General features: G+C 42.3%; 3 protein-coding genes and 1 non-coding gene across 5 annotated transcripts; 3 read left to right on the plus strand and 1 right to left on the minus strand.

Annotated features, from left to right (window-relative positions):
- Positions 1-4699: 4699 nt before the first annotated feature.
- Positions 4700-8535, plus strand: LOC109778138 (dolichol-phosphate mannosyltransferase subunit 1). The gene is made up of 8 exons (XM_020336696.4): positions 4700-5165; positions 6154-6253; positions 6360-6393; positions 6473-6549; positions 6656-6681; positions 7748-7912; positions 7988-8102; positions 8188-8535. Exons 1-8 carry the CDS (start codon positions 5050-5052, stop codon positions 8290-8292), a joined length of 738 nt encoding a protein of 245 aa, XP_020192285.3. The 5' UTR covers positions 4700-5049; the 3' UTR covers positions 8293-8535.
- LOC120965765 (small nucleolar RNA snoR113) lies at positions 7293-7429 on the plus strand. The gene has a single exon (XR_005758788.1). It is a non-coding gene; the product is annotated as a small nucleolar RNA snoR113 (small nucleolar RNA).
- Positions 8536-9817: 1282 nt separating the features above from the next.
- Positions 9818-17472, minus strand: LOC109778139 (NEDD8-activating enzyme E1 regulatory subunit AXL). 2 transcript variants are annotated; one of them, XM_020336698.4, is made up of 14 exons: positions 17247-17472; positions 16112-16284; positions 15854-16017; positions 14532-14642; positions 14198-14277; positions 13947-14097; positions 13774-13867; positions 12798-12886; positions 12181-12254; positions 11915-12077; positions 11312-11397; positions 10565-10648; positions 10290-10446; positions 9818-10193 (listed from the first exon to the last, which is right to left on the minus strand). In XM_020336698.4, the coding sequence occupies exons 1-14, from the start codon at positions 17453-17455 to the stop codon at positions 10110-10112; spliced, it is 1719 nt and encodes a 572-aa protein (XP_020192287.3). In that variant the 5' UTR covers positions 17456-17472; the 3' UTR covers positions 9818-10109. The 2 variants fall into 2 exon arrangements, with proteins under 2 accessions (XP_020192287.3, XP_020192286.1); XM_020336697.4 differs by having other exon boundaries at positions 10290-10470.
- A 1352-nt stretch (positions 17473-18824) lies between these two features.
- On the plus strand, positions 18825-23624 carry LOC109778141 (uncharacterized). Its single transcript, XM_073498033.1, has 5 exons — positions 18825-19128; positions 19310-19479; positions 22543-22624; positions 23048-23124; positions 23225-23624. The coding sequence occupies exons 1-5, from the start codon at positions 18960-18962 to the stop codon at positions 23351-23353; spliced, it is 627 nt and encodes a 208-aa protein (XP_073354134.1). The 5' UTR covers positions 18825-18959; the 3' UTR covers positions 23354-23624.
- Positions 23625-24100: the final 476 nt, after the last annotated feature.

Raw genomic sequence — 24100 nt, forward strand, 5'->3', positions numbered from 1 at the left:
TATCAACAAGCTTTGCTCACGACAAAATCACCGATGGATGTGGGAGGAAGCAGACTTCGACACTGATAACCCATAAGTATAGGGGATCGCAACAGTTTTCAAGGGTATTCAACCCAAATTTATTTATTCGACACAAGGGGAGCCAAAGAATATTCTCAAGTATTAGCAGCTGAGTTGTCAATTCAACCACACCTGGAAGACTTAATATCTGCAGCAAGGTATTTAGTAGCAAAGTAGTATGGAAGTAACGGTAACAGTGGCAAAAGTAACAGTAGCAGTTTTGTAGTAATCATAACAGTGGCAACAGAAAAGTAACGTAGCAAAGATCAATATGTGACAAGCTCATAGGCAATGGATCAGTGATGGATAATTATGTCGGATGGCATTCATCATGCAACAGTTATAACATAGGGTGACACAGAACTAGCTCCAATTCATCAATATAATGTAGGCATGTATTCCGAATATAGTCATACGTGCTTATGGAAAAGAACTTGCATGACATCTTTTGTCCTACCCTCCCGTGGCAGTCGGGTCCTATTGGAAACTAAGGGATATTAAGGCCTCCTTTTAATAGAGTACCGGACCAAAGCATTAGCACTTAGTGAATACATGAACTCCTCAAACTACGGCCATCATTGGGAAGTGTCCCGACTATTGTCACTCCGGGGTTGCCGGACCATAACACGTAGTAGGTGACTATAACTTGCAAGATAGGATCAAGAATACAAATATATTCATGAAAACATATTAGGTTCAGATCTGAAATCATGGCACTCGGGCCCTAGTGAAAAGCATTAAGCATAGCAAAGTCATAGCAACATCAATCTTAGAACATAGTGGATACTAGGGATCAAACCCTAACAAAACTAACATGACTACATGATAAATCTCATCCAACCCATCACCGTCCAGCAAGCCTACGATGGGATTACTCACGCACGGCGATGAGCATCATGAAATTGGTGATGGAGGATGGTTGATGATGACGATGGCGATGATTTCCCCTCTTTGGAGCCCAAAACGGACTCCAGATCTGCCCTCCCGAGGAAGAACAGGAGGTGGTGGCGGCTCCGTATCGTAAAACGCGATGAATCCTTCTCTCTGATTTTTTTTCTCCCCGAACGTAAATATATGGAGTTGGAGTTGAGGTCGGTGGAGCCTCGTGGGACCCACTAGACCAGAGGGCGCGCCCTCCACCCTTGTGGACAGGTGGTGGGTCCCCTTCGGTTGATTCTTTCGCTAATATTTCATATTTATTCCAAAAATAATCTCCGTGAAGTTTCAGGTCTTTCCGAGAACTTTTATTTCTGCACAAAAATAACACCATGGCAATTCTGCTGAAAACAGCGTCAGTCCGGGTTAGTTCCATTCAAATCATGCAAATTAGAGTCCAAAACAAGGGCAAAAGAGTTTGGAAAAGTAGATACGATGGAGATGTATCAGACACCCCTAAGTATTTGATTGTATTTTCCTTTTTTAAGAGTGTATTTGTAAGGAGTAAGAACCTTAGGCCTTTCAAAGAAAAAAATGGAATCAAGTGGAAGTATTGCGGTGTTAAGTTTATTTACAACCTTTTTATAGCTAGAATAGAACATGGCTATTTAGCTGGGTTGTTGGGCTGCTTGTAGACTGCTGGCCTGGTGTGTCAAAACCTATCCACCTAGGTCGGGCCAAGCGGGCCGGACCACTAGCCCGCATGCTCGAAAAGTGACGGCCGACACGACACGTCTCTAAGTAGGTCATGCCTGGCAAGCGGCACGCTCTGGGTCGTGCTTGTGCTACGAGGCTAGGCCGCCTGCCGACCCGGCATAATATTGTTAGGAGGCGGGTCGGCACATTAACGGCCCAACACCCGTGTAGAAAACCGTTGGGAGGAGGAGCGGGAGGGCGTGTTGTCGGGGGTTAGGGATGGTTATGGGTTGTGTAGGTCAATTTGACAGTTTTTTTTAAATATGGCCGTTGGAGGGCCAAATTGGTCCCAAAATTTTCAATATTTGATATAAAAATGGCTGCTCACCCCTCTCATTTCCCACACTCAAACATGGATGATCCCAACCAGTTCATTAGCTTCCAACAAAGTGATTGTGATATTGAAATACCCAACTATGCCGATCCCAATGCCCACAATACCACCTATTCTTGCTTCGATGACAATCCACCACCTTCACAATCTGCTGACACCAATTCCACTAGTGTCAGCGCTTCCTCCACCACCACCGGTGCAAAAAGGGCTCATCGAAAAACCTCCGATGTGTGGGAGTACTTCAATGAAGAAACAATTGATGCAGTATCCACGAGATTAAAGCTAAGTGCAAAAGATGTGAGGGTAAAGGAAGAACCAAACACCCGAGGAGGCACAGAGACTCCCGTGTCATGAAGGATGGAGAGTCCGCGGCAAGATAGAGCACACTCAAGTTCAACCCTGATAGTTCGGTACGTAATTTCATCTATGGTGCTAATGTTCGCAGGGAAGCGCTTCGTCATTTAATTGCTTCTAATGATTTAACATTAAGTTTTGGTGGATCTGAGGGATTTTCCAAATATATTCAAGATGCTCATACTCGTAATTTCGGACCAGTTTCTAGAAAAACTACAACTAGGGATATGAGAAATTATGCAAATTTGGTCTAACAAAAGTAAAAAAAGAATTTTACTACATGCATTTTCAGTCTCTTTAACATATGATATCTGGAGTAGTCAAGCAAAACAATACTACATTAGTGTGGTCGCTCATTATATTAACCAAAAGTGGGAACTACAAATAGAATCAGGGTTTGAATTAATTGACAAAGCACATACTGGTGTGAACATTGATGAAGCTATAGTTAGAGTTGTGACAGATTTTGGTCTGACCAACAAGATTTTTTGCATTGACTTTGGATAATACTAAATCAAATACTACTGCAAACAATGACCCCACTCCTCTATTTTCCGTATATGTTGCATCTTTTTTACTGCATCGACATTGTGCTTGTCATATAATTAATCTTATTGCTAAATTTGCTTTAAGAGATGCAAATCACGCATTTTTTTACTATATATTGCAAGGCAAAAAGCCTCACGGTTCTCTTTATTGAAACAAACAGAACAAATTCATGTGCAAACTAAATAAAGAGAGAGATACTTACAAAGTAATACTTACACAAAAGGAAGTTAGCCTAAGAAACTAACTACGGTAGAGTAGACAACCAGTCCAAGTAACTATCCTTAAGCTTACATTTGATCCTATGGGTTAACAGGGTCATGTCATGAATAAAGTTGTGCCTCCAAAGTCTGAACAGAGGCCTTTCATTCCTAAAAAAACTTTCCATTCATGATGATCCAGATGTTCCAAGAAGCAGTAAACACCACCTCAGTAAAGAAAGGCTTGCCAAAATCCCTCCTGGCATGTAGAGATATTGTAATCAATGAGTTGCAAGCTACAAGAGATATTGCATTGCGGTAGGAGCAACTCCTCATAATTATAATTTAGACATGCATGTACGATGAAACTCTACATATATGATGCTTAAGTCACTTCTCTGAGACAAAGATGTGTTCTCGGAATTCACTAATGCAAATTACGAATCACAACTACTCACTCATGTGACTTGGCATGTTAATGAAATATTGACTAAGTTTTTGAAGATGTTTTATGACGCAACAATTTCTTTAACTGAGGTTTATTATGCCACATCCCCTTTAATGGTGCATAAGGCATTGCTATTCACCTGAAAGCATACGAAAATGATGAATTATTAATTCGAGTTGTTGCTCGCATGAAACTTCAATATTTGAAATATTGGTACGAAATTCCTATGTTGTATGCATTTACATATCTTGGATCCTAGGGCTAAACTTGATGGGTTTGCTAATGCACACACTAAACTAGTTGTGTCCAAAGTTTCGAATATTCTGCTTATTTCACTGATGTTCGTGATAAGCTTTCTGAAACTTGTGATAAATACAAACAAAAGTATGTCAGAGTTCGGATGCAACGACCTCCATCAGCACCAACTCCAGGAAAAAAGAAAGGAGTGTAGAGCAAGATATTTGGTTCTTCCTCATGTGCCTCAAGCTCTTCAATAGGAGCATCAACACGTGTGCTTGCAGATGGTAGGGAGTTAGCGAAATACCCCAACAACGAGAAAGTGAGCTTCAATGAAGAGGACGAGGAGGACTTCAACATGTTGCAGTAGTGGCATGGCCACAAGCTTACATATCCGGTGATTTCAGCACAGGATGTGTTATAAGTATCCGTCTTGGAGTCTGCTTTTAGTCTAGTTAGGAGAATACGTTATGATGAGAACACTAATGACTCTGAAACATGGGAACTAGCCAGAATAAGAGCCCAACACATTACAAAAAACAAAGAACTGGAAAAATCTTTCCATTCACGAAGAAGAAAAGGGAGTATTTTTCTTATTCTTTTGTAGTTTTCTTATCCTCCTATTTCCTTTTTCTTCTGTAATTTAGAGCGTGGCTTTGTACTCTTTTTTTTCTTTTAAAGGATGGAACGTTTTCATGAGGGAGTCACTAATAAAGCTCAAAATTTATCCCACGTGATACTTTGCCTCTTTTTTAATTCTTTTTTTGAAATTTTCAGTTTTTTCCTAAAAAAATCGAAGTATTTGGGCCATAATGGCCCTGCCGCGGGCTGGCTTGAGGGCACGGCCCGCTCACTTATAAACATGCCTATGCGGGCCCTGCCGTGCCTGCGATGTTGTTTAGGCGTGTGCCAGGCCGTGCCGGCCCAATTGGTAAGGTTTGGATGTGCTGTTTCGCTAGCCCGCTCGACTGCTCCTCTGCCGACCCCTCCAAAAAAAAAATACTGCTCCTCTGCCGCCGGACATCCACTCTCCCGTCCGGCGCCCGCGGGGTCGTCCTCCGCGCTCCGCCCGTTCCCCCCTGCACGTCCTCCACCGCGCGATCCCGACCCGCTTCTCCGCGCCGCGCCGCCGTTCGCTCGACCCCAGCTCTCCCCTGTCCGCGAAGGCGACAACCAGCCGCAGCGGCCCGAATCCTGGGTGGGAGGGAGATCTGCCGCGCTGCTCTGCTCGGTCGGCGATGGAGAATGGAGCGGAGGCGGGCGGCGGCAGGCCGGAGTACAGCATCATCGTGCCCACCTACAACGAGCGCCTGAACGTCGCCCTCATCGTCTACCTCATCTTCAAGCACCTGCCGTAACCCCCCTGCCTTTACCCACCTGCTTTGCTTGCCCATCTGCTCATCCTCTTTTATTTCTCCCGGTAGGTAGTTGAGATCGTTATCTTTGTAGGGCGGAGGGCGTTCGTGATCCAGAATTCGAGATAGGTTTAGAGCCGGCTCAGATTTTCCTGTTTGTAGATAAACTTTGGGCGTTGTCTTGACAGCAATCGAAATCTTTGTTTACAAGTTACTGCTAATGGCTCTGGGATTCTCCAATTCTCCACTCCCACAATGCAAATGTATAGCACGCCTTTGGAACTAGTTATTACGTTGGATTCAGGCCATGAGATATGATCAGTTGATCACCATCGCATCTCATCATGTGTAGCTGCCAAATGCTAGTGGTGCCGTGCTCAGCTGAATTCAGTCCCTGTTGTCCACTTGATCTTGTGACAAGATCTCTCAAAGGACATAGATCAAAGGTGACAGTGTTATATGTCTATTTTGAAATAGTTTCCGGTTCATGTTATTTCTCCAAGACAAGGCATTTTTCCAGAGTTATCCAAAGTATGTCTGGTCCTGACAGTGTGTGCAGCTGTTTTCTGTTACGTAGCACTTAGCACTGTTTATACCCTAGCTGACCTTCATCATAGTGCATCTGTGGCTAGTTTTGATCGATTGCTGCAAACCGTATTTTATTAGCCATATCAACTGGTTGATAACAGTACACCGTCTTATTTTGAGATTGAAGGACCTAATTTTATGTAAGGCTTGCAAGAGTTGGTTCGTTTTGCATTCACCTTGTCTGTAGTGGTTATTTTAGAATCCATCACACAGCAAATTTATTTGTAATATCCAGCATGTTTTCTGTTGCTGTTGTATACTTGTAGTTTTTGGTCAGCATTACAACCTGTTTCGTTGCTTCTGTGTACTCATATTATCTCGTTAGCTTGATTTTGGTGTATTTCAAATGGCAAGGCTGTTGCATTTGTTTTACTAAACTTGCTGCAACTCCTACTGTAGTGATTCCAAGTTCGAAATCATTATTGTGGATGATGGAAGCCCTGATGGCACTCAAGACGTTGTAAAGCAGTTGCAGCAATTATATGGCGAAGGTCGTGTTGTAAGTAATTTAACAAACATGCTGATGTATGAGTTTATATGTATATATATGTGGTCTGGGTTTCGGTTATTTATGACTTACCGCAATATCTTTTATCTAATACCAGCTACTGCGAGCTAGACCAAGGAAGCTAGGACTTGGTGAGCTTAGCTGCCCATTTCTACATATGGTGAATGTTATGCTTGATGTTCGTGTTAATGAACTACTATAAACATTCAGGTACTGCATATGTGCATGGATTAAAGCATGCCTCAGGGGAGTTCGTTGTTATAATGGATGCAGATCTATCTCATCATGTATGATTCTTCACATTTTCTTCTCTATGTTATTTGGCATAGTTAAGCTATTTAAATAGTTCTATTACTTTTAGTTACTGAATATTCCTTTTTCTATTCTGAACAGCCAAAATATTTGCCAAGCTTCATCGGGTGAGAATCATATACTCAACGATGCTTTTGAATTTATCCAGAAAGAAAGATTGGATTTACAGCTTTGTATTTTGTTTTACTGAGGAAACTGGAAGGAGCTCTGCCTATTCTCTATTAGTAGAAGAGAAAAACATAATTATAGTGGTTGCTCGTTTTTCAACAGTAACACTACAGAGTTCACATGCAGACTACTCCCAACACTGCATTGCACACTTACACTTCATAGAGTCGCTATGTCGGGGTCAATCAAGTCCTCATTAGGCACACTCCACAGACCAAAAGATATCACCAAGGTGGACGGGGGCACTCATTCTGGCCACTCATTCTGGCCACCGTGAGAATCCAATTCTCGCCTTCTAGTACCTTATTCACTATTCTCTTTTTCCTGGCTGCCAGTTCGTACAGGCCCAAGGTGCAGTCGCAGAGAGGGATCCTCCAGCCCCATTGCTCTGCATATGATGCAAGGGTAGCACCACGGTCATTGTGGTGCCTCCACTCGATTGCTCGCTTTTTGCTTTCGCTGTGCTGCTGCATCTCCTTCTTTCTTGGATCCTCTATCAACGTGTGTTCTCGTGTGCTTTGTTTCTAGATAGATACAGGTTATAATTGTGTGGCAGTGATGAGAAATTGAAAGGCCGGTCTTACGGCTGCCTCCCAGACACGAATATTCGAGATCCTCTCGTCGTTCGTTCCGGGATGGTAGTAGCATGATGTGATATGATTCGGCGAAAGGTTTTCTCTGAGCCATTTCCCCCAGGTCTGGCATGGGCACTGACACTGCCCTACTGTATGCTTTGAAATATTGTGTACATTTAATCTGTTCTGTTTTGACTGGTCTACTCTCTTTGGCAAAATACGTCTTAATTAACCAGTTTGCTCTTGTCAGGTCTAGAAATGGAATCTTGGCTAACCAAGTCATAGATATGTACTTGTGTGTTAGTTGTTTGATTTAATGGCTCAGCGAAGTTTGGTGTAGCTGAGCTCTCCGAGCCCATGGGAAAAAAGTAATTAGGAGTTAGAAGAACCTATATAGCTTTTCTTTTAATCATGTTCCATCAATGACCAGGAAGCAAAAGGAAACCGGTGCTGACATTGTAACCGGCACCCGTTATGTTAGCAACGGTGGTGTCCATGGTTGGAATCTTATGCGTAAGTTGACTAGCAGGGGAGCGAATGTTCTAGCACAGACGTTGCTACAGCCCGGAGCTTCTGATCTGACTGGATCATTTAGGTGTGTCTCATTTTTATACGAATAGAACAAGCCCCTTATAATTTCTATTATTTGACACTTTTGCCGGTTTCCAAGGCTATATAAGCGAAGTGTTTTGGAGGATGTCATCTCCTGCTGCGTCAGCAAGGGCTATGTATTCCAAATGGAGATGATTGTCAGGGCTACTAGGAAAGGATATCACATCGAAGAGGTAATCGATTCCATTTTCATTTGTGTAAGGTTGGATTTAAAATATCTTGGCTTTGATAGTTGTAAACTTTGCTTGTCATGTCTAGGTCCCAATAACTTTCGTCGACAGGGTCTTCGGAATCTCAAAGCTCGGTGGATCTGAAATTGTCGGATATTTGAAAGGCCTTGTGTATCTGTTGCTCACAACATAGGGGAGACGCATGGTAGATGCTTGTTAGTGTTCTTTTTCCTTATGTTACCACAGCTTGAGTTACATGAATTTGCTAACATTCTCAGACTTAGTTGAATTATGTACACCAGTTTTTGTCTATGAGTATCCTTATGAATCGTGTGGCATCTTGTGTTCCGTGACTTGTAATTACTCAACTGCTTGCTACCTTGGGAGAACTATATGACTGTGTATTGATGAAAACAACTAGTTGGTCACTTGTGAACATTCCTTTTGCAGTTATCCTGCAAGTAAAATACATAAACAAGAGGAAAGGAAGCATAAGAACATTTCTTAATTCGTATGTTAATTTAACCGGTCCTAAGAGTGTAAAATACTCCAGGGAAGAACAAGCATATATTACATCAAAGGAACTACCTGGAAATTCTCTTTTTCCAACTTCTGTAAAGCACCCAAAAGAAGTTGGAATGCATTTCAGAAGAAGTTGCACAATGACAATACAACAAATACCAGAGAGCAGAGCGACCTATAAATTCTGAGAAACACAAGTTGCTGCCGGCCCACAGATGACTAAGTTAAGCCCACGGTTATAAAAAAATTGAAGTCAACCCCTACGACTTGATTTGCTAAAAAGGGTAGAAGAGAATTGCTCGGTTAATATGCGGAAAACTATTACAACACTCCCACAAGACAAGGCACCCGATCTACCTGGCTACCCACAAGATCCACGCACACCGCCAATGTGAGAAACGCCGTTGAGATTGTCTACGATCTGTCATCGTCATCACTTCTCCAACAAGCAACTCCGACTTCACCGTGGGCAACCAACCACGATCCTCAAAACAAATGCGGAACAAGAAACCTGTTGGCATATGCCAAGAAATCCACCAACCGGGTCGAGGACTAGGCAGCTCCGACTTCGTTAACAAGCCTCGTAGGAGAAAGAAGCGCACCTTGCACCAATATCGGTAACAAGCCTCATAGGAGAAAGACGCGCACCTTACACCAACATAGCCCAACCTGGTCATTGCATGGCATTGTTGCCACCAAGTCCGAGACAAAACCAAACGGTCGACGGCAAATGATATGCCGCGACCCCACTCTTCTTGCTGCCATCATCGTTGCCAACCAGCCACACCGTCGGTCAGGCACGTAACTACCACGATGACATACACATCCAGCACCAATGATGTGCAAGTTGGGTCAAAACTTTCAAGACAGCGCCCAGGGAAACAACATTAGAGATGCCATCACCGCCTGAATCCACATGAAGAGCTTGTCTGGAAGTTCCGGATCCACAACTATTGCCTACAATTCCTCTATCTGAAGCTGCATGTTATCATCAGCAGGTACTGCGATCATATCATGTCAGCCAATAATGAATGTTGTAACCCCCAAATATAGGTTTCTATTTTTGGGGGCCAGATACATCAACAAGAGTCAAGGTTTCGTACTCATCCTTTATAACCTTTATTGGTTAAGACCATTTTTTAGTCCGTTGGGTATAAAGATGTTTCACCACAAATGATTGAATTTGAGCTTGGTCATTAAGCAAAGATTTTCTTAGCCAAGATGATTTATAGTTGCCACTTCGGAACTAAGCATCCCACATTCCACAGCCAACAAGTATCAACGGCAAAAGAGGAGGGAAGGGGCCCATGAATTCATATAGAGCTGATCTGCAGCCGCTGTGCGAATTACACTACCTCAGTACCAAGGTACATAAATGGACAGAATGATTTGCATTGCATGCACCGAGGCCGTGACGCAGAATCAAGCTAGGTCTACTACCCAATTGGATGACCGTTCCAAAGCACTCTACAAGATAACCAAGCCATGTCATAAGGCCAGAACTTGAGACTTGAGGTCGATTCCGTTGAATATGAATGTTCCATTCAGTGGCACAAACTGCTTGGTCACCAGCTGGACAAGGGGCGAAACAACTTGTTAGTAAGATACAACAACATAATCCTACTGGTTATAGCTAGCTCGATAAGGTCGGCGAAGGGAGGAGCATACCTTGATAACTTCCTGGGAGGCCACTCCGCCTATGAAGGCAGCGACAGGGTGAATCTCTGCACCCGCAAACCGGCACACTTCAGCAATCAGGTCTTCGGACAAGGACGATCCCTTCAGACCCATGTCACTTAGCACCGAGACAGCAGCCTCCTTCAGCCTAGGAACATCCTCACCAATCTCACTAGTGAATCCAGTGCTTAATCAGTATTATAAAAACATTAAAAGCATGATATCACAATTATCGCCACAAGTGAATGCACATTCTTGTCATGTACCTGTCGAATATTCCAGGTAATCTACTGTAGTTGGCAGCAAGCCGGTCAACAGCTCGTAGCAGAACATAGAAGTTCATTGCGAAGCTGCATCAATAAAATCGCTTGTCATTTGAGAAGCCAATAAATTTAGAACATAAAAGAGGAATGCAAATAAACCAGAGGCTAACAGCTCCAACATAAAGTCACACACAATATTCAAAGCGCATAAACCCATGTGTGCACAAAACTTGCAGTGCATTTTGTAATACGGTCAACGATGGCTGAAAGAACATTTACTTCTAACAAGAAAGAAACTCGTGCTGGTAGCCTGATACTGGGAACAAGCAAATGGAAATGTTCTGCTCTAGATACCCACATGAAGGGCCACCATAGTATCTGTATTACAGTAGTTTCACAAAGAAGTGCCTTTGAAAGAAATGCTAAATTCTACAGCATCTTAGAATTGCCTAGTTCTAGATGCCCTACATATGATAAATACTACCTCTGTTCCGAAATATAAGATGTCTTGGATATTTCAATATGGACTGCGTACAGACTGAAATGAGTGAACAAACACACTAAAATGTGTCTACATACATCTGATTCAGAAAAAAGTTGAAACATCTTACAATTGGGAACGGAGGGAGTAATAATATTGCAGAACATGCATAATAGTAATAGCATGAAATGTGGAAAATGTATAATAATTTTCTGTGTTGATTACAACAGAAAAGATGAAACGGAAACATAAGAATAATAGATGCTGACCAACTGTCTTCGTCGGCGAAGTACTTTTTAACTTCAGATAGGACTGGAGAACTAAACTCCTCCTCCATACTGCGGTATCTACAGACCTAGACAACAGAAATCACTCAACAACGGGAGCACATATAGTTGATCCAAAAGAACAAGCATGGGGAAAGGCAGAAACAAGATAAATAACAGATTCCAATAAGAATGGTCGACTTTTTGGGCATCTTTTACAATATTTATGTACTTATTATACAAACAAAACTGTTTAAAACTAAAAGCTAACAGTTAGCACATGTAACAAGAAATTTAAGCCAGAAGTTGCACTGCCAATACAAGACTTGAATGTGCTGTGCAATCTACTCATTTTGGAGGAGAATCTACAATAGTCCTATCACCTAAAAAAAGATTAACAAATAAGTGAGCAGTAATTGGCACATCATTTCATGAAAATAAACTTTAAAATTCATCATCAAACACTGGAGTGGATAACAGAACACTGAAAGGTTTATCCATCATAAAACCGAACTATCTACCACAATCATCAAGGGTTCATACAATAAGATATTCAATCAGAAAAGGAAGTTACAAATATATAAGCCCCTGAAGATAACATCTTACTTTGAGTTTTCTAGTGTTTTTGCAGAACGTTTTGATACATGCCCTTGAAATAGAATCAGGGTCTCTACCAATTCGCCTCAAAATACTCTTCACCCGATGCTCTATGGCAAGACAATCAGATTCAGCCTTAGCTTGGTAAATCTTTTGTAAGCTTACATAATACCTGCATTGGTGAGAAAACAGATACTTTATAAAGTTCATGTAATAGAAGATACGGTTGTGGCAATAAACTTGAACCTGAGGGATGATAGTTGCAAGAAACCTACTCAGTAAGTGATGTCATATCCGGTATTGTTCCCTCGAGAGGTAGCTCACCATTGCCCTCATTTGCAATAAATTCCTGTAAAACAGAAAGAAGGCAATGCAACTTAAGAAATGGAAAACCATGGTAAGAAAGAAATGATTGCACAAAAAGATGTACAAAAGAAACCCTGTGCCTTCACCAGGTAACAGTTGTGGACAGTTTCTGAATGGTCCATACGTTCACTTCCTAAAACAGCTACATACCTTTAACGCGTATAGGCTTATTGCTCTAATGGGGCCTCTCCAGTAATAACTCATATGTGGCTTTTAGCTAATAAAAAACAAGTTATGAACCACCTATCATCCACTTCAGCTGAGGCTTCTAGCTAGAACTACTTCATCCTTTGGCTTTAAATAATTGTAGCATAAATGCGGCTGTAAGTATATCAGTATCATAGAGTAAAGTCGCAACCCCCGCACCCATCCACACACACATAAGAAACTTTCTGAATTTGTGTCAACAACATCAAAAGGTATCTAGCGATTGGTATTTCACATAACAGTGCAGTGGCAAATGTATTAGCGTTAATCCTCACTATGTTCAGAAATTAAGGAATCATGGGCTATGTAATGAAGGTACCTTCAAAGAAGCAACTAAAACCCAGAAATCTGAAGAAGAAAAATTGACTTCAGAGGAGCTATCATCAATTATCTGACGGATTTCATCACCTAGCAAAAAACGATCATGAGTCAGAACTATCAATTCTGCACAGGTGCACTTTATCTATACAAATAAATAACAGAACAAACACATCATCTAGAAATAGGACTACTCAAATTTCAAAGTAAATTCATGAAGCATATATATTTGTGAAAGGAGTAAGTGACAATTTTTTTTTCAACAATACATGTTATAAATCGTTTCAGATGGCATGTGGCTCCCATTATTTTCATGACATCTTAGTGTGCTACCATCAGGTGACATAACATGAATGGCATTGTTTTCCTGTCAAATCTACCATCAACACCAATATTAGCTGACACCAACGCCATGGTACTGATTAAGGAAAGGATAGAGAACAGCAAAATGAACTGTTATTCATATACAGTTCTAACTGACAAGCATGTGACTGAATATATCAGGTGACAATGTTAATTTTATAGTATAGTCAGATGGTACTCAGATATTACAGTTGCTGCTCTGCAACAGCACCATACACTGTAACAAAGCAGGTTATCTTTGATCAACCACCACAAATCACTATAGCATTCTCAAAAATAATAGCTGTGGGGGCATCCCCCACTGCTTTCCTTAAAGAAAAGGCTGAAGCAGATAGCTGAACTCTGATCTAGATAAATCCACAAATTAGTTCATGTTGAAGATTCAGTAAACTATGTGAAGCCATTACTAATCCAAATGCAGACTATATGTAGAAGTTTAGTGTGAAGAAGTTTTGGGGCTGCCACATAGGTTGCACTTGCACTCATTAAATATGTTGAGCACGGAGTTGAAGTCGCATTAATTCAAGTAGTTTTCATGTATGGTATGAAGAAAAAAGTAAGCAGCGAATCGTGTTGAAGTTACATTCATAAAAGTAATTGTAGAACTAACTTACTGATTCCTGGAGTTACCGAGACTTTATATGAAGATTCTACTGCTTCTTTATAATTGTCTTCATCTACGTTAAGCATATGGGCTCGAATTAGGTCCTGACAAAAACAGTAGCTTAGTCAACGACCAGAGAAATCTGTTCAATTTGTCGGCCAGCAAACCCAAAAGATCATGTACCTTAAATTCCCTTTTCTCTTGCCTGGTCGAAGGTAACTGCCCATCATGTGCATCAGCCCATTTTTCAGCAAGCCTCACGAGGATAACAATGTATGGAGTATGCTTGTGCACAACAGGATCTTTGTCGCATATATCGATTGACTTTGCAAATCTGCAAGTCAATAGAAAGTCAGCAACAAATATTTCCTTGAGAATGAGACAATTATCATGCAATTTTTTCTGCAAACAATAGAGAAATGGGTATCTCTTACTGTTTGAGTTCCGGCCAGGGATTGTGCAACCGTAAGTCATCCAAAGAGTGGTCCGGTTTTGATTCTATAACACAGTGCTCCTAATAATACATTAAAAGAAAAAACGGTCAATTTTCTTAAAATGATTTGGCCCATAACTTCTCCCAAATATGGTTAGACGCTGGTGCATAATGAAGTACTAAACCAAAGGCTCAGCCACTCAGGTGGCAATGTATCAAATAAGCAAGAATTTACAATTACCAGTCCTTGTAACTGTGATATAATGACATCATGACAATTTGGTATATGGAGGCACTATACGTATTTTTGGGATTAAGATAGATATATGAAGTACCTTGATGCTGACCCTGACAAGCCCAGTTAGACCATATGAACGCGCAGCAACCAACACAATATTTGCGCTCCTGCAGATACTATCTAATTTCAATAAAGAACTCTCCGGAAGCTGCAGTAGTGAAAATTTGGTATTAGTAACTTTATTTGAGAGGCACACACTGCATATAGATGTTTTTTGCCCAGAAATAGGCTAAAAGACTTAAGTACGGGAGATAAAAACTGTAAAACAGGTTTGGCGCTAACAGTGACATGCCAAAAATATGAATCATCGGTCTACTCAATAAACCATAGATTGCAAAGATGGCCAGATAGGTAGTATACGAACCACACCATATTCCTACACTATGCACCCAGTAGTTAGTACTCCCTCCGTCCCAAAATAAGTGTCTCAACTTTGTAATAAAGTTAGTACAAACTTATACTAAGGTTAAGACACTTATTTTGGGATGGAGGGAGTATATCATTAAGGGAAAATCAAACCAAATTTTAATTTAATGGTAATTCAGATGCCTGTCTTTTTTTTGTGTTCGCAATAGATGTATAGTGCAATAAAATTTTGTCACAAATGAAAATACCTAATTATATCGGTCGGGAGATTTTACTTGTAACAATTTTCGTGCGACCACCGTGTTATGAGTAGTTTACATAAGTAGATGAAATGCTCATGCCAGTTGACCTTAAGTAGTCACTTTGTGTCTTATTTGACACTGAATTATGGTGATCCCATTTGGTTGAACAGCTTCCATGACACGGCATGGGCATTTCATCAAGTTGCACAAAAATGTAGCATTGCCTTCCAAACATGTTCGATGAAAAGTGAGAGGACAAATATATTTATCTAACTTTAATTAATATCCCAAAAAGAACAAAAGACTCTTTGCAATTTTTTAAATGGCAGCTTCAAAACACTGCCTAATATCATGTGGTCACAGGCTCAAATCATGTTATTCTCTGATATGAAACAGGAATTTCAGGTAGTCACCCACCACGATCCAAATGTTTTCCTGCTTAAAGATTGCTATGACAGGTGTTGACCTTTACTATTAATTATACAAAGAGATTCACTTCTTTCCAGGATACAACTATATGTAATCGAAAGTAAGCTATATAGATTATTCAGTTATGACTTATGAATATCTGGTGCATTGCCCTGACCCTACAAACTTCCTAATCCACAACCCAAGATTTTAATCGCTCCAATTTTTTGGCTTCACAGAAATCACAAGTATTCGTTCAGCAAAAAAAAAATCTACATAGAAAGCACCAGCATATCAATCACTGATTTTGCAGTTTATCTTGGGAGTGTACCAAAACACACACCTGGGTAGCAAGGACAACAGTGAACTGGGAAAAGAATGAAGGATTTGTATCTATCATTGTTGCTGGTGACTCCTCAACATACTTGGCTTTCACAGCATCATTGAGCTCTTGTAGGAATGAACATATAGATTTTGCTCTTGATTGACCCAAGCACCCTTCATCCACTGAAAATAAATATAGACCTCTCAGTAAATATGAGTGTCATCATTTTAGGAAACGAATTCAGGAACAGAAAGGACTGCATAGCTAAGGACTAACACAAAAAATTGTTTCCCAGGTCCGATTGTTCGACTTTGGAGCCATCAACAACAGTAACACTCCCTATTCCTCCAAGCACAAGGTTCTTCAGCGCTTCAGTTCCGGTAGGGCCACAGTTAAGCAAGCATATGCTAGCCTTCTCCAGTGCAGCCTGTCCTTGATCACCCCATATCCTGTAATTCGTATTTGAAACACCATGTAGCTTTCAATATGTGTATACGTGTCCTTAGATTTCATAGGGAGTAACTTACGCGGATAATAATAATAAAACATATATCATACTCCCTACGTTCCTAAATATAAGTCTTTGTAGAGATTCCACTATAGACTACATCGGAGCAAAATGAGTGAATCTACACTCTAAAATGCATATACGTCCATATGTGGTCCATAGTGGAATCTCTACAAAGACTTATATTTAGGAACGGAGGGGGTATATCATAAGACATAATTGGGGGAAATGTGAAGGCCATACAATAGAATGTGGGCCATATTAAATTTATAAAGTAAAGCATGTGCCATGAATTCTAATTTTGATTTGCACTACTCAGCACCAAGGATTTGTAACAGGAAATGTTGTTGCTATCCTGGTCTCATGGATAAGTAGGTTTTGATAATCCTGAATTGCTTGTTCCAAATAGATAGTTCGATTTCAAAATTTCTCACGCCATTGTTGTGGATGTGATAAAGGATCAATTGAAGGGTCAGATTGTGCAGGTTAAACTAACAGCTGCAATGGGCTGGCAGGTGACAGACACCACAACTCATACGCCCTGACAAGGGTTTAACATCTCAGCTTTGCGGGTAACTGGGTAGGAAACTTGCAGCTGGCTGAATCAGTACCCAAACAACGATTTCAGAAACCCAAACAACATCAGCTACCCAGTCTCCACAGCGTCCGAATCTTAGCAGCAGGCCACCCGCCAGCCGAATCACAGTGGAAGCATAAACCCTAGATCAGACGTCGCCCCCTGTCCAACCCGGGCCCGACGAGCACGAGCGTGGTTCCATCCGCGGCAGAACCCTAAACCCCTCGAATCGACGGCGAGCGCTCGGAATCTACGCACCAGTCACGCGGAGATGTGACCGAGGGTGTGCTGGAGGGAGGGCGGGAGGAAGAGAGCCGACGCGTTACCTGAGCTGGCGATCGTACTTGGTCTTGGGCTCGGCGGCGGCGGCGGCGGCGGCCATGGCTGCGGAGGCGGTGGTCTCTCTTCTGTGGCTGCGGCCGAGGAGCGGAAGTGGAACCAGGTGGGGAATCGCGACCCCTCCCTCCCTAGCGTGAAGCTGCTCGCGCGATGCGGAGGTGGGTGCAAGGCGTTTTGCACCGGCTCGTCCGTGCATCCAATTCCAAGGAACGGCCGGATGATGCGTACTATCCTCTCAGCCTGTCTCAAAGCAAACATGGCCGTATGGGCCGTGTCGCGCGGGCCGCCCCGTGGGCACGGAATTTTTGGTCCGGCATGTGCCTGCCACGGAACGTGATCAAAAGGGCCGGCCCGCGTTTGATGCCGATCCTGAAAGTCAGACCTTAAGGCCGGGCACAACACGAGGAAGTGCATAGATGAATCCGGGTACATATGAACCCATTTTGACAAACATATTTCTAAATGCTAAAAAAATATGAAAAAAGGTTGCACTAGTATGTCTCCCTGTTCTATGTACGTACATAAAGTTTCACGAAAAAATAACCTTTTTGTGACATATGCAAAAAAGACAAAAAATATGACATGACATGCTATTTAGAAGCACAATTTTTTTTTGCGGAGACAAAACAAAAAGGCAATTTTTTTCACAAAACTTTGTGCCACGCACACATATTTACAAACATGTATGCATGAAATTTTCTTTTGAGTTTTTTGACATTTTAAAACATGCTTAAAATGTTTTTTTTTTAAAAATAGGTGCAGGTGCCAATGCGCTCAGGACGTGCTCACTCACAACACGACCCTTTTAATTGCGGGCCGGCACAACCTTTGTAAGATGAATAGTACAGTACGACTCTCAAGATGAGGTTAGTAAGTGAGCCTTTTCAAATGTTTCTGTTGAAGACCCCATATTTGAAGGCTTTCCGACAAATTTTTCTAGTATCACTTGGGCATCTTGTGGTTTCGATGTGACTATCGCAGTTATGGGTGTTGTCGAGTGCACCGAGAGCATCGGCACAATCAACAACACCACTATGGCATTAATCCCAAAGGTATCATCCTACTCTTCTCTCTCGGTCTTGCCCCATCAGTTTATGTAATTTCATATATAAGATTGCTTTCGTGGTCATCGCAAAACGTTTCAATTTTTTTTTTGCCTGAAGTCATTTAGGAATAGTAGTCGACCTTTGTTCCAAGATGTCTTATAACAAATAATATTATAGCGGTATATGAGTGACTTGAATTTATGAGAAGGAGCAAGCCAAGAACCCACATGCATTGTGTGCTAACACTGGATATGATGAAAAAACTTGGTTTTAACATGCATTGCATTTCGGTTGTTATGGGCATGGTTAGCTCAATATCTTTTTTGATCATGTTCAATAGGAAAAATCTTGAAGAATTCAAGACTACTAAGGGGCATCCATAGGGGGATTATATTTCATCCTATCTCCTTTTTACAGCAGTAAGTAGAGTTATTTTCGTGCATCTTGTCTTAAAAAAATGAGACACACAACGATATTCCCGGTTAGATTATTCCCCTCGTGGGCCCGACAAGTCAGCAACCACAGTTTACCACGGCGCGACGCAAGGAGCCAAGCGGGCCCACGTTGCAGCCAAGACGGGGCGATCGGTCGGTCCCCCCTTTGACAAGGAAATTTCTCCGTCGGAGAGGGAGCACGGGGGAGAGACGGATAGAGATGGGAGAGGCATCGCCGGAGTCCAGCGGCGCGGCGGCCGGAGGGCCGTCTATCCCGGGGCCGCCAAGGAAGGGGAAGTCGTGCAAGGGCTGCCTCTACTACTCGTCGGTGCTCAAATCCCGGGGATACAACCCCATCTGCGTGGGGATCCCTCGCTCCATCCCCCAAGGTCCGGAACCCTAGTCCCTCACAGCACCCCGCGAATTCAGCATGTGTTCGTGCGATACGCGTTTTTCGTCGGGAGCAAATTATCGCAGTCAAATTTGTTCTTTTTTCTTTCTTTCTGGGTGGCGTAGTACGCTGGATCGGAAGATCTTACGGAACCGTTGATTGATTGTTTGATGTGGCAGTCCCGGGCTTCGTGGTGGAAGAGCCTAGGGAGGAGGCCGCGGCGCAGGGGCATGATCTGAGACAGTTCAAATACGCCTGTGCCGGTTACTCCATGTTCGTCGACGACAGAGACGCCAAAAGCGGCGAGAATGACGCCAAGGCGCTATTGCCGTATTGCCAGGGCCTCGAGGTTGGTTTTCATTTCATTGTTGCTGTATGAGAGTATGGAATTTTCAGTTGATGTTGCTTGTGGATTATAAATGTTTCTGTTATCGCTCATAAATTCAGATGTAGGCAATGAATATGAATCGCAACACATGGTCGCAGAAATTTCCAAAATCGTCAATTTAGCAGATGCTGGTCATATTGTCCTGCACGGTCTTTGTATTTTGTGCTCATACAATTCGCAATAGAGTTTTGACCTTACCTAAAAAAAAGATTAGTTTTTTTTAAAGGAAAATCTTAGATTGCCGGAAAGAGAAGACATATGATTGCAGTAATGGCCTGCAGTCATAAGCAAGTTATGCTTGCCATTTTTCGCAATTGTAAACTTTGACAAGTATCCAAATCCTCGAGTCTGATAGGTAACCAAACACTTATATGATCTGCTGGAGCCAACAGAATTATAAAGGAGATAAAAAACCTAGATAACTCGATATGAAAATCAAGCAGGGGGTGTAGTAGTGATGAGAACTGGCCAGAGTATAGCAATATTTGTGTTAGGTTGTGAGCATTTTGGTTGGCATAAAAGATTGGATCTGAAATCGGACTGGCGCTTCAGTGTGTTGGTATCGCCTGCTCGGCGCCTACAATCCTACTTGGATGCAAACACAACCAAAATCCTACTTGGATGCAAACACAACCAAAATAAATCATAAGCTTGCGAAATTTTGGCAATTGGGTTGGCCTTGATCAGTACGAGAGGAAGGTAGAAACAGTTCCGGTTTTTATATCAACGATGAGATTCTGAAAGACAAGTGATATGAACTGGTTTTGTATACACCCAGCTTTGCTGCTCTTTTTCTTTTGATTCTTTCTGTTCCTTTTTACTTGAGCTAATTCTTTACTTGCTTTCGAGCTGACTTGGTGATTGTTAAACAAGAAGAAAAATGGAACAGCAGAAGTATGACAGTATTTATTGTTTATAGGAAATAATAATATTTTGGCTATTAACAATGTAGAAAAGGTATGCCTTTGTTAATGCTTCTGTTGCCTGATGGACTTTCTACTCCCTCCGTCTGAAAAAGCTTGTCCCAAACTTGTCCCTTAAATGGATGTATCTAGCACTAACTTGATGCTAGATACATCCATTTGAGGGACAAGTTTTTTCGGACGGAGGGAGTATTAGTTAGATCAAATTGAATGATGAAAATAAGTGACATCTTCATCAAATTGCGCATGCTCACATGTAGACCTTGTCTAGTTCCTTACAAATTAGTCATCCGGACCAGGACCAATTTCACCTCAGATCATGGTCAAGTCATAACTGACTGGATAGCTCCTTAACGGAATGTGGTTCCTAGTTCTCAAAAGATTAGCAGGCACCAATTCACTCATTGCCTGCATGTATGTTACATGCCCACAAGTGCTGAATTCATTAGAATGTTGCCATCTGTTCTTTTATGCATACGAGTTGTTCTGATTTTGAACACGCAAAGCAGGCGTGAGTTGAAAAAATAAATGAAAATCAGTGAACCTTGCTGCCTAGTTTTCCCCTCTACTGTCTGTTGCAGCTAGTCTTTTCTCTGGCAATTATCCTCTTTTAAAATATTGATTATTGTGGGTTAGTTTTCTCTGCTTCTCACCACTCGCCTGTAACCATTGCCAGCCCACTAGCAGAAAGTCATCCCTGTACCGAAGCATTGAATCCTGATTGTGACTACCCAAGATCTGCTATTGTGGCCATGACCTCATCCTCCACCAACCCGTTTAGTCCATTTTGGGCTCGGAAACAAATGTTATACAAGTTGGCTGCCATCAGAATTAAGCTCCGCTGGACGACACGTCATTCTCGTTCTATAGGCCTGCAGTACTTGTGATGGTTTCCCAGGATCCAATAAATCCACTTAGGTTTACGGCGTGATATTGTTCTATGGAAGTGGGTGGGCTGCTTTTTAGAAGTTCGGCCTGATTTTAATGAGATTGTTCCAGGTTCTACTTGACTAGGCACTGTGCTCGTCAGAACTAACCACTACTTGTGAATTATTATGAATAGAGTGCATAATCGTAGCAAGGCAGTGGAGCTCTGTGGGTTAGTTCTGCGTAGACCAGACCATTAGACTATTCAGAGGTTCTGATGTAGATGGCAGACTATGCAGAAGTCTAATGTAGATGTCACTGCCTAGTCAGTTATGGGTATCAGGGTGGCATCCATCCTGATTTTAATGAGATTGTCACAGAAATATGTTCACCTCATAGCATGACCTGTTAGGTTCAGGGATGCACAAGTGCATATAACTTGTGTTCTAGCATGCTGCGTTTGCAGATACAGAAATAGCTTTGGATTATTTTTCTTTTAACCGTCCAATTCTTCCATGTCACCATCATCATACAAGGACATTCCTATCTTGCACCAGACCTTAAATTTGATCGTGCTGTCAACTGTCATGCACGGAGTGATTCATCAGTTCCATTGCACACACAAGAGATACTTGTACAATTTTTGTAGGTGATATTGGTTTGCAGCATTAACCAAAATGTTGTGAACCTAGTTCACAGTGGGGGTAAACATCCATCTGCAAAAGGCCTGACATTGACTTGATCTAGAACGGCACTAACTGGTGGAGGAAGGGCAAAGCCACAGAAGGATTTTTGCTTCAGTAAAGAGGATACAATTCAACCCATTTTATAGTGATGGCCTGACTTTACTCCTAAGAAATAACCTCTAACCTATGGAAACAGAATAACATAATGTAAGCATCCACGCTAACAAAATCAGTCTAATCCGTAACCCAAGAAACCAACCACTCGTGAAAAAAGACCTCATATTGACAGTAATTATGGTGAGTAGTATCACATGAGGAGATTGGTGAGCAAGAACAAGAAGAATGGTAGCAAACACCCTTCTCTTTGCTTGATGGTTGGATTTTATTGACTGACTCTGGATCAATGGAGTGTTCGTAGTGAATGCCATGGATGGAAATCTTATCGCCAATAATGCGTGTGAAATCTTATCACCATGTAATTATTCATTTATGCATTGTACCCTTTTGGATTTGCTTATTGCTAAAGAAAGTGAGAAATATTCCTGCAGCTATTGGTGGACAGCAGAATGGTTGAGAGAAAATCACCCGCTGTAGAGCATGCTTCAACACGTAATCCGAAACCGAAGGAAGGTATGTAAAGCTTCTTCTACTTTGATATTGCATCTACTTTGTGCTATGTAACTGTTCAATGGAAAACTGTAAACCAGAATCCATGGTAGTAATACTAATGGATTATGCGTTTGCAGTAATCCTTTCATGGTTAAGTCGTACCTAGTATCTAGTTAACTGTACAAGTACAAAGTCTATATGCTGGTCAGAACGTCAGAGTCAATTTATGTTGGGCTGGTGGCTTCCTGCAGTTAAAAGTCTGGATATCTCCATCGATCAAAATTCCTATAACTTGTGTTTGGTCAGAATCAAGTGCAGGCCTGATTTTTTTTTTTAATCTTAGTCATGGACCCAATATTTTCAGAACCCACCACCATTTCTGGTGCCACCTTTTCCGCAGAGTGGACTTGAAAACTGTTGGTGATGTTATGTTTCTTGTCACAGCTGCTGCTGCTGCTGCCACCACCCAGCCTCAGGAGCAAGGACAGCGACCACAGCTGGCGAGACAGGAATTCATGGCGAGGAAAGTTACCGTTCCAATCCAGCTCCCCCCTCCCCCCCATCTGTACGCAATGATGGTCTCCTCTGACTCCGTGAGAGAGTGGCTGTTTGTGGTGGTGCAGGTTCAGGAGGAGCGCCGGGCTGGTGGCCTCAGGGGTCGCCAAGAACCTCAACAAAACGGGCAGCTACATCAAGCAAAACGTGGAGGACATATTTTCCCCTGACCGACGGCCACCACCCAAGCAGTAGCCGGCCGCCACGCGAGGCCGTCCATTTCCGAGCTGGGAAGCTGGAGAAAACTGCCATGCACGTGAAGGGAAAAAGGCTCCCTGGCATACAACGGACGCTTTCCTGGGGCGTGCTGCTGAATGAATTCCTTTTGCTGTATACTTGCTTGCTTGTTTTTTGCTATTTATTATGTGGAGACAATTGGGGTCTTGTTATGTACATGAGAAACGGGATATAGGCCGGTCGTTGGGTGGTTGCCGAATAATAATATGTCCCGAGGTGTTTGTTTCAACTCAGAAGGTCCTTTTGAGGAGGAGGAATTCATGCTACTACTACTGTTTATCTATCCAGCACCCTACATGCTCCCTCCGATCCATATTACGTACTTTCGAGGGAGTAATATTTTGTTTTTGGCAAAACACACCCTGCTTACTTGTCAGTCTCTTTACGTTTTTGCTTACATCAAAACGTTTCTGTATTAAGTATGCCTGACCTGACACTGTAATCTTGTCTGCCCTTGTTGAACGCATTCAAAGTCTGACCTGACGAACGGCCGTCTGCGCTGCCCATACGGCGTTGCGTTGCTACTGTTTCCTGGAGTGCGCCTTACCTCTGCTGCAGGCTGCAGCACGGTGAAAATGAGCCAAGGGGGGGGGGGGGGGGGGGGGGGGGGTCCTCTGCAGCAGCCAAGGCGAGAGAAATCTTGGGCTGCCCGTGCCACGTACCGTGCAATCAAGGTCAAGGCTTTGCTTGCCTGTATCTTGCACT

The sequence above is a fragment of the Aegilops tauschii genome, chromosome 5, assembly GCF_002575655.3.
Source record: "Aegilops tauschii subsp. strangulata cultivar AL8/78 chromosome 5, Aet v6.0, whole genome shotgun sequence".
NCBI classification, from domain to species: domain Eukaryota; kingdom Viridiplantae; phylum Streptophyta; class Magnoliopsida; order Poales; family Poaceae; genus Aegilops; species Aegilops tauschii.

Coding starts and splice junctions, on each gene's coding strand:
- LOC109778138 (XM_020336696.4), top strand. CDS start 5,050: ATGGAGAATGGAGCGGAGGCGGGCGGCGGCAGGCCGGAGTACAGCATC. Junction 5,166..6,153: donor CTCATCTTCAAGCACCTGCC/GTAACCCCCCTG, acceptor CTCCTACTGTAG/TGATTCCAAGTTCGAAATCA. Junction 6,550..6,655: donor ATGCAGATCTATCTCATCAT/GTATGATTCTTC, acceptor TATTCTGAACAG/CCAAAATATTTGCCAAGCTT.
- LOC109778141 (XM_073498033.1), top strand. CDS start 18,960: ATGGGAGAGGCATCGCCGGAGTCCAGCGGCGCGGCGGCCGGAGGGCCG. Junction 19,480..22,542: donor CGTATTGCCAGGGCCTCGAG/GTTGGTTTTCAT, acceptor ATATTCCTGCAG/CTATTGGTGGACAGCAGAAT. Junction 23,125..23,224: donor CGAGACAGGAATTCATGGCG/AGGAAAGTTACC, acceptor TTGTGGTGGTGC/AGGTTCAGGAGGAGCGCCGG.
- LOC109778139 (XM_020336697.4), bottom strand. CDS start 17,455: ATGCACGGACGAGCCGGTGCAAAACGCCTTGCACCCACCTCCGCATCG. Junction 16,285..17,246: donor AAGTACGATCGCCAGCTCAG/GTAACGCGTCGG, acceptor TACGAATTACAG/GATATGGGGTGATCAAGGAC. Junction 16,018..16,111: donor CCTGGGAAACAATTTTTTGT/GTTAGTCCTTAG, acceptor ATTTATTTTCAG/TGGATGAAGGGTGCTTGGGT.